The following is a 10,307-nucleotide window of genomic DNA, read 5'->3' as shown; positions in this document are numbered from 1 at the left end:
GGGGACAGAAAGCTGACCAGTCCCTGAAGACCTGAGAGATCTGGATGGTTCATAATTTAGCAGGAGGTCAGTAATGTATTTTGGGCCTAAACCATTCAGTGCTTTATAAACCAGCAGCAGTATTTTGAAATCTATTCTTTGACACACAGGAAGCCAGTGTAAAGACTTCAGAACAGGAGTGATGTGATCCACTTTCTTAGTGTTAGTGAGGACTCGAGCAGCGGCGTTCTGAATTAGCTGCAGCTTCCTAATAGATTTTTTAGTGAGACCTGTGAAGACACCATTGCAGTAGTCGAGTCTACTGAAGATAAAAGCATGGACAAGTTTTTCCAAATCCTGCTGTGACATTAGTCTTTTAATCCTAGATATATTCTTTAGGTGATAGTAGGCTGATTTAGTAACAGTTTTAATGTGACTGTTGAAACTCAGGTCAGAGTCCATGACTACAGCTAGATTTCTGGCTTTATCTGTTGTTTTGAACATTGCACACTGAAGCTCAGTGCTAACTTTTAAACGTTCTGACTTGGCTCCAAAAACCATTACCTCAGTTTTATCTTTGTTTAATTGGAGAAAGTTCTGACACATCCAGTCATTGATTTGTTCAATGCACTTACTCAGTGTTTGAATTGGAGCATAGTCTCCTGGTGAAATTGTTGCGTACATTTGTGTGTCATCTGCATAGCTATGGTAACTTATTTTGTTGTTTTTCATTATCTGAGCCAGTGGTAGCATGTAGATGTTAAAGAGAAGAGGCCCCAAGATGGAGCCTTGAGGTACCCCACATGTCATATTTGTCAACTCAGATGTGTATATTTACCTATAGAAACAAAGTTGTTTCTGTCCTTTAAGTAGGATTCAAACCAATTTAGAACTGTTTCCGAAAGTCCCACCCAGTTTTCCAGTCGGTCGAGTAATATGCTGTGGTCAACAGTGTCAAACGCAGCACTTAGATCTAATAATAGTAACACTGAAGTTCTGCCACTGTCTGTGTTTAAGTGGATGTCATTGAAGACCGTGTTAAGAAGTCTTAAAAGCACCAAAACACAATAAGATACAGTTTTGCCCTTTTAATTCTTACACTTTCTCCTTTGATTTTTTTGGTGATTGTTTTGTTATGAAGACTTGACATATTCAGACTTAAATGCACAACGTTTTATTCAAATGCACATATTCGGTTTGTACAGCTTTTTGAGTTTGAATGAGTTGATCAAATAATACAAACTAAAAAAACAGGAGAAGCGCAGGGACTTGTCTGTTTGGATGGAGGGTTTGTAATTCAACCCAACATGCACGGGGAAACAACTGAAATGTTTACTTGAATTAAATATATTATGTCAACAGATTTCACATAAATGTGTAAGGTTGGTTGAAAGCAATTATATTAGGTTTAAATAAAAAATATTAGGATAAATGTAAATTGGTTTCAACTAACCTAACACAGTTATGTGATATTTGTTGACATAATACTTTTAATTAAAGTGAACCCTTCAGTTTGTTCAGTGTGTGTTTTAACATCGCTTGTCCAGCAGATGGCAAAGTAGAGGCACATTTACAGTTGCTACATCTTAACGAGGTAGTTTGGGGATCAACATGATTTAATCTGCAAATAGTTTGAAAGAAAAGGCACAAAACCAATGTGTGACTGGAGGGTTTGAGTTTAGAAGTTAAATACTAAGGGACATCCTCAGGGATAATGCATACTTATTGATGTCACATTTGTCTTAACTTAATTAAATGTTTTATTGTGCAGAATTGTCTGCTATGAACATGTATTACTTTATACGTAACTTTGTGAAGAACCCCAACCTTTCTGGCATGGTCTGAAGCCATAACCTGTGGAGACGTTGTTATGCATTCATATTTAAGGTTACATCATCCACCAATTTGTAGTGAGTTTGGAGGATTCTTTTTACCACTAGAGGGAAGCATGTCTGTGCTGAAGGTCTGTGCAAAGTGAAATGCTGACTCACTGTCAGAAAGATCTGCAGCTAAAAACAAGCCATCTTCACTCTGCTACTGTAGGATGTTACATTATTTATGACTTCTTCAAGTGTCTCTTACAACACGCCTGATTGGAGCAGGTGACAGATTACCAAATTGATCGGGTCCTTTAGACTCTTGTTTATTCATAGGAACATTTATATGATGATATTTTGAAGTTTTGTATCTGAAATATTAATGAAAAAAACAGCAGATAAGAACTCCAATATGAAAGGGGCCCTGCTCCTTTTCAGGTTCATATTTGTATTTTGTGTCTCTACTATGTCTCCATGCTTTATTGTTCACAAAGCTCTTTATTTTTCTCATGCACCTCTTTTCACCCTCTGTCTGAAACCAGAGCTGCTCTGATTGGTTAGCAGGCCGGCTCTGTTGTGATTGGTCAAGTGCTTAGAGATGTCCCGCGTGCAATGTGTTGGAGCATTAGCCAATAGAAGAGCAAGTGTTACATAGCAATGTTATTATGTTACGAAAATAAAACAAAGGAGTCCAATGGAGGCGTTTCAGGTGTGTTGGAGAGAGACACTCCCTCTGGAGGGAACACGTGGATTCTAGTCTCTGCAGACCATGTACATGCACAACATCGTATATAACACACTGCAGGAAAGAGAAAACCCCCCAAAACATAATAGGGCCTCTTCAATGACAGGAACATATTTGCAATCTGCATCAAGGCAAACTGTAACTGGGACACATCTGAAAAACATTTGTATTTGCATACGAGTGTTAAATAGATGATAATTACAGTGAAAGGAGGGTTAAAGCTTACTTGTAGTCCCGACAGTAATAGGTGTGGAGTCTCCTTATTATCCCCTCAGTGTGATGCTGGCAGTTTTCTCTGGAACGCCCTCTGCTACACACTGAGATGTGCCAAGCTCAAGGTTGAACAGCAAAGAGGAATATTTCTCCGAGAAGAAAGAGGCTATTTTAAGACCTCTCTTCATTCTCTCTCTCTGTCTTTATCAGTGTGAGCTGATGTGTGACTGCGCATAAAAAACATGTTGGTTAATTTTCTGCAGATCATTTGAATAAGTCTTCCACATTCACCGCTCAAGACTGACTGCATTTATGCGTCTGAATCCTAAATGGAGACTAGAGGGAATGATTGACGTTCAGAGAAGTCTAATCCTGTTCATATGAATACTGTTAGACTTCACTGTCACGGTTTATTGTTGCATGAAGCTCTCTGATTCAGGTTTTGTGAAATTCCTAAACATTATCATGACACTGTCTAGGTTGGTTTAAGTTTTTTTGTCCACACTTCAAGCGTCAATTTGAAGGCTTTTTTGCAAGAGAAATATGTATCCTGGAAAAAGAGATGTGGACTTATGTCACTGTTATGATGACTTGCAACTTGACTTGACAGAAATAAATGACTTGAGACGTAACTTGAGAGATAAAGACTCAAATTATCTATCTAATGTTTTTTAAATTTGAATATTAAGTATAAAATATCAAAAATCTTCAACGTTGTGAATGATGACATTACAATGCAAATCCACGCTGTAGTGTAGTTGCACACTGGGAATGTTATTGTCATTATTGTATGGCTACTAGTCAAGTGTTTTAATCTCTCAAGATGCCCAAACAAAATATGAATTAACAGTTGGGTTAATGTGACAACCAACCCTGCTCACATTTGAATACACTGTGTGATTAAAAGTATGCAGCTATCCATCACTTATCATAACCTTCAAAATTGTTTTATGAAAATGTACTAAGCCATTTCCAATACCTCTAATTGTCCACTCCCCATTTCTTCCTTCGTACACTATAACACTGAATGTCTACCCTCTTCAAAACATTAGTGCATTTTAGACGTTTGAACATTGTAGATGCAGGTCAAGAAGGCAAAGTCTTTGTTTTTGTGCCCCTTCAAAGAACCCAAAGAACCCCAGTGTTCTCCACTTGAGACTTGGACCTAATTATTTAAAACAAACATCACAGTGCATGCCTCAGGGTTATTCCCATATTTAACTTTGTATACCTGCCTAAAACCTCCCAGGCACTTGACCTGGCTGGTGACTGCCACATGACGTCACTTCCTTCCTTCCCTGTCACTTTCCCGGAAAATGTCAACGCGGCCACAACTGTAAAGCTGTCCTACAGAAGTGTTTGTTATCGTTAAAACTACAAAACTTGGTTTTACCGTCAGATATGGAGTCGAAATGGCTATTTCAGGTATGTTTATAAACATACCTGAAATAGCCATATCCATATCCATATCGTATTATAATACGCTATTCTATGTCTAAAACCACTGTTATTATCATGGTATAGGCCTACCTGTATATGCCAGGTGCCCCAGAGTTTACAGTTGTAGATCTCACCTGGTACAGACGATGTTGGGTGTTTTTTTTGCACACATCAACTTTATTTATCTTTTACCAAAAATGTGAAGTTTTTTCATGATATTCATTCATTTAGGAGCAAGCTGCATTTTCACTCACCCTATGTTGGCTGTAGGAGGACAGTTATCTCCAGTGCAACCATTGGCGTTTAAAACAATACATGCTGACTTGTGTTAGTAAAACAATATCAAATTGGTCTCATATGTAGTCAACTTATTTTACCAGATGAATATTTTAATAGAAAAATAATCATGACAGTTCTTTCAATAACTCCCATGTTACGTGTGAATTGATTTTAATACCAACATTTATCAACACACTTGACTCAAAATACACAAATTGTTATACGAGATTTTGATAATAAATATATATATATATTCTTTAAATGCATGTTATTTTCTAAATAACTTTCAAAGCATAATGTCAAATACCAATGATTACCTAATGTGTTAAGATGTATCACTGCAGGTATCACCTCGTTTCGTCATATATTTTATATTTTAAATTATTATAATCGTAGTAATAATAATATAGTAGTTAAATAATAATATAGTAGCCAATATAAAGTGGCTGTGGTAATACAGTCTCTTATCTTATCTTGTTTTAAAGTAGGCCTATTGAACAACTTTAGTGCTTTTTTTAGTTATTTCTAAATATATTTTAATATAGGCTATCATTACCTGTGATATGACTGTTTTATCTTATTTGCAAGAGTTTCACTTCTTCAAAAAGTGCATAAATACTTCGACCAATCTGCAGGTAAAGAATGAAAGTCTTGCACCACATGCACCAAATAACTCTTATTTTGAAAGCACCACCGGAAACAAACTTGTTTGTACCCCTCTGGGATATTTCACAAGTGATCCCCTTATTGCCCCCCTCCCTCCCTCACCTCTCCTCCTCCTCACCCCCCCACTGGACTCTTCCCCTCTCTCACACCTTAGTTGTCATGGCGATGGAGTCAGCCTCGGCGTCCGTTGTTGCAGCAGTTGTTGCCATGGAGATGCCGGTGGTGCGAGGTGCGCTCCCGGTGGTAGAAGAGGACGAGGGTTACCGCGCGCCTCCCGGGTCCGAGGAGCGACTCCGGTATCGGCGTGGAGGAAGAGGTAGACGCAGACGCGGGGTCCCGTTCAACCGGAACGGACACTACATGCTGATAGTGGTCGGGGAGATCGGCACCGAGCAGCAGCTGGACGCCGTCAGAACGCACATAGAGCGGGGTGAGTGCCTGGGGAAGTCCCGGTGTGTGTCTGCGGAGGTTATCTGTGTGTGTGTGAGACAGAAAGTCATGAGAAACATCAGCATGGGAGGGAAGTGTTTTGACGCAATGGACAGGAGGGTTGTATGCATAGGTAGTGGCAGTTGCTGCAGCATTGCACCATGGGACACCACGCATTATCCAACACAGCCTGTGAACTCTATTACTGTGAAATTATTGCAGACTCCAGTTGTGGATGCAGCAAAGAGGGTACTTTAATAGAGTAGGAATAAGGCAAGCAGTCTACTCTTTTTGATTATTAACTATTTGAATGTATTTAGGATACAATCCACATAATACATTCATGACCAATCATGGCTGGATAAGTTCAGTACAATTATTTTCAACACGCACAACAACTGTGAATATCAACATCTGTGTTGCAGCAGTTTGCTTTGAGTGTGTGTTTGTGTGTGCGTGCTTGCGTGCGTGTGTGCGTGCGTGAGAATTTCTGGGGCGTCTCCACTGACAAAGTCATGTTGTATGAAAGTCTATGAAAAAAAGAAACCTACTTCTCACTTGATTCATTACCCTAGTTTACATTTTCCTAATGAGTTTATGGTCTCAACCTTTAGTTTCAAGTTTTTTTCAATCCACCACGATGTTCATTTTGTTAATTATTGCCCCATTTAAAATAAAATAGATGATAAAACAATGAATGCTTTTGGGCTGGGTTACCTTCTGATGACATGCTACAACAATGTTGTTCTCTTTGTGAGATATCCATGTTTTAGTTTGGTAACTTTAACCGTTTCACACTGTGCTAAGGTTCAAGTTAAAGTTAATTGCAATATGTCAGTCCGCCCGGAGTGATTCATACTTAGCTCCACCACCTAAACTTCTGTCTGCAAAAACCAAGATGGGGACTATCAAACTTAAAGCTTTGAAACAAGGAAGTGCACTGTTTCTTAGTTGGTGCTACTACAACTCCTGTGTCAGTCACATGATGCCATTGGACCCAAACATACTTGTTCCCCATTGACTTACATTGGGAAAGAGACATCTTTAAATCCTTTTAAATGTTTTTGTAACCAAATCAACTACCAACTACTGTACAAACACATGTACAGCACTGCTCTTCATAATTTGGTGCATAAATAAAAAAATATTAAATGAGAAGATGTGGAAAGATTCAATAATAGTGATTGTATTATTAGTTTTTTTGCAATATCTGTATACATCTTGAGTTTCTCTTTATTAAAAAAAATAGATAACAAAGAAAATACTTCGAAACATCGTTAACAAAGATGTTGGATGTCTCCCGTGTTATTTGGCCAACCCAGACAGAAAGCAGTCAATTCATCATCAGTTGTTACATGTTCATTTTCATTCACATTCCAGGGTTAAAACCAGAGGTGGAAGAAGTACTCAGTTCTTGTCCTTAAGTTAAAGTAGAAATAGAGTGTAGGAATTACAACGAAAGGTTCTGCAATCAAAATGTTAGTATTAACATCAAAATATACTTAAAGTACTGAAGTAAAAGTACTCATTCTGCAGATTGGTCCATTTCAGTATAATATATATTATAGGTTTTGTTTATTTATTATTGAAGTGTTATCAAAGCTGGTAAAGGTGCAGCTGAGTTCATGACTAACTGTATACTGCAGGGTAGCATATGACATTTCTGTAAAGTAAAAGTCTTATTTAATTGTTGATCATATTTTGTTCATTAACCTGTATCTGCAAAGTAAGGTATTATCATAAATGTAGTGGAGTAAAACTGCACCATTTACCTCTGAATTGTAGTGGAGTAGCAGTACAAAAAAGCATACAGTGGAAATACTTAAGTAAAGAACAAGAACCTCAAGAATGTACTTGAGTAGCAGTACTTAGTTACTTCCCTCCCTAGGTTGAACCCTCCTCCCAGCAGCAGCAGCTTCCTGGTGTCAGTGAGGTCTCTCTGGAGTTACGGGATGTTGAGCAGCAGGTGAAACATGTTGCTGTGACGATGAGTCGGGGGACGCTCGGCAGGTTTCTGTTGCCGGTCTGAAGCTGTTCTCTGTCCAAATGATTTAGATGCCAGTCTGGCGCCATAGCAACCCCATCCATCCCCTCGGACCCTCTCTAACAGAGGTTTTACTGCTCTGCTGCCAGCTCCATATCACGCTCATTACAGCATCGATCTTTTCGCCAGGCTGCTGCTTTCAGTGTTTTCAGTGTGACTCGTGTGAAGGACCTGACTGTCTTCACATCTGCAGGATCCGTCTGAAGGCCGGAGACACGCCTACCTACTAGGGTTGTCCTCAAACATGACAGAAAACATTACATTAATTTAGACACATTTGATTTCCTCATAATCTGACTATTGTTGCACATTATATATTGTTTTATTATTGATTAATGTGGCATTAAAGTGATAATGTTTTGGCTTGATTGTTGTGTCATCTAAATTAAGAACTTCTCCAAATCCCCAAAATCGAAAATATGAAATGTAATTTTAATCTGCAAATTACAATTTTGTTTTCATTTAAATTGCTTATTTTCTCCAATCGAGTACTGCAACTAACATTTTTGTAGGTGTTACAGTATATGTTGATCAACTGCTTATTATTATTTTAAATAATTAAGAATTGTCTGATCTAGAAAAGTGTAAAAAACGGACAGATTCCAAAATGTTCTTTAAGGCCAGGTGACACATGTAATAAGTTTGGTCTGTTTACTAACATTGCAAATCCTCAAGGGAAATGTAAGGGAAATTCAGCGGTTGCTTGAAAAATTATTGTTATACTTAAAATGTTTCTAATAAAGTATAATACTTTTAAAAGTATACTGTCAGGCCAAGGTTAAAAATCAAAATGATCAAAATGTTCATTTAAATCTTAACCTTTTTTCTCCTTTCTATATTTGTCAATAATCCTAATAGTAAAAGTACAAACACCTCAGATTGTGAGATGTTGCTTAACTTATGATATAATATTGTTTGTGTATCTGAGTGATACATTTAATCTTCTTTGCTCTGATTTGGAGGTCATGTTCCTGCCTACAGCGTGTATTTGTCCATCGCTGTTTGTTCTCTCTTTAGTGTCCCTGCACCAAATCCCTAGTACACTTAAGTATTCCTGGAAAGGTGAACGAGTGTTCCTGAGAAAGGAGGGTAATAAAACATCACTAACACATCTAGAGCTTGAGATTCAGTGTTTTTTCCTGGAGGTGCGGGGCAACACTTTCAGACTGAACGCCCTTAAGGTTCAGCAGATCTGAAGCCATAACTCACTGCTATGTCGTTCAGCCTTGTGATTAATATATTATATGTCGTATCTTGGTAAAATTACTGACATAAAAATCAAACTGACCTTAACATCTCTTTCAAAAAGGACACAACCAAAACCTCTTAAGACTGCACCAGATAAGTGTTTGATTTTAAAAGTATTTAACGTTTTTTATATGGCATTTACGCTTAGTATGGCATGCAAAACACACACAAAACAGGAAAAACTACGAGAAAAAGCACAGAAAAAGGGGCCTAAATCATACTAAGCATACTAAACTAAGTATACATGCCATACTAAGCATAACTACTCTGTACCATACTCTGGTTAGGGTCTTCATTTGGTTAAATTAATCTTTAAGGAGTCAATTTCTTGCCAAAAGGCTCCAACACGGTTAAATATTTCAGTACACCTGAGTGGCTCCTTCACTGATAAAACAAAGATTTGACCTTTTCTGATATGCTTGTATAAAAAGCAGGTGTTTGAGTGCAGCATCTCCTTTGCCTCCTCTGGTCTCCACAGCTGTTTTTGCCTCCTTGCTGCCCCCTGAAGCTTTAGAGCAGAAACGTCACTGCAGCTGTATGTGATATGTGTATGTGTATGTGTATGTTGGTCACATGGTGCAGAAATGAAGCCATTCAACTCACAAAACATAATTGTACTCGCCACACAAAGCTGACATTAATGGTTTATTGAAAAGTATGTTATGGTTTTTAATAACAATGCTTCAAGGATTGAATGCTTATTTTAACTCGTAGAGGGCTGTCACTTATTATACTGATCATTTAGTCCCTCCCTTTTGTTTTGCAATGGTTACTGAGGGCATGCATAACATCATTAGATACAGCTAAGACTAAAATACATGTATAACTATCTCCAAATCAGACAAAGTGATAAAAGAAAGCAAGATCAAACCAATGAACAATTATCTAAAGGATAGCATTAACAGATAACATTAGTAATTGTTATAAGTACATCAATTGTCACATCTAAGGGTAAATATTTAGTTTATTAATGGCCAGGAAAGAGACCTTGAAAAATGACAGAAATGATGCACTGATTATCCATTTAACTGTCAGTTAATATCCTCGACACAAACCGGGTTGCTTTAGTAATAACTAAAGTCAATTCAAGCTGATTACATGCATGGCTCTCCTCATGTCCGTAAACAGGCTGTCTGAGCCTAGTTTAATGCTGATGTCATCCTCCAAGAGATTTAGATACACACACATCGCACACACTCCTCTCACCTGTCTTCTGTGAACAATAACAATATTTTTATTTCGAGGATTAGGATGAAAGGGCATTAACCTTAAGAGAGGAGGTTGTCATTGGTATGCCTCTGGTAGTGCAAAGAGACTGAAAGTTATTACCAGTGACTCAGCATTCTGGGAGCAGACTGCAGTCTGCAGAGAGGAACGTTTTCTCCTCGGTTGAGGGCAAGAGAAGGTCTTCTTCTTCTTAGGCTTTTTTGTGTGAAAGACAAGAGTT

The 10,307-nt window shown here is 38.0% G+C and overlaps 1 protein-coding gene across 1 annotated transcript in view; it reads left to right on the top strand.

The window, feature by feature from the left end:
• Positions 1 to 5,289: 5,289 nt before the first annotated feature.
• Positions 5,290 to 10,307, top strand: part of LOC117559238 (microtubule-associated protein 1B-like) — an 83,581-nt gene continuing 78,563 nt past the window's right edge. Inside the window, exon 1 of the mRNA XM_034235916.1 lies at positions 5,290 to 5,569. Within this exon, the coding sequence (XP_034091807.1) occupies positions 5,299 to 5,569 (271 nt within the window). The 5' untranslated portion in view covers positions 5,290 to 5,298. The remainder of the gene's footprint in view (positions 5,570 to 10,307) is intronic.

This window comes from Gymnodraco acuticeps, unplaced genomic scaffold (assembly GCF_902827175.1).
Source record: "Gymnodraco acuticeps unplaced genomic scaffold, fGymAcu1.1, whole genome shotgun sequence".
NCBI lineage: Eukaryota > Metazoa > Chordata > Actinopteri > Perciformes > Bathydraconidae > Gymnodraco > Gymnodraco acuticeps.
The sequence above is the reverse complement of the archived record's forward strand: the minus strand, read 5'-3'. Positions and strand labels throughout refer to the sequence as shown.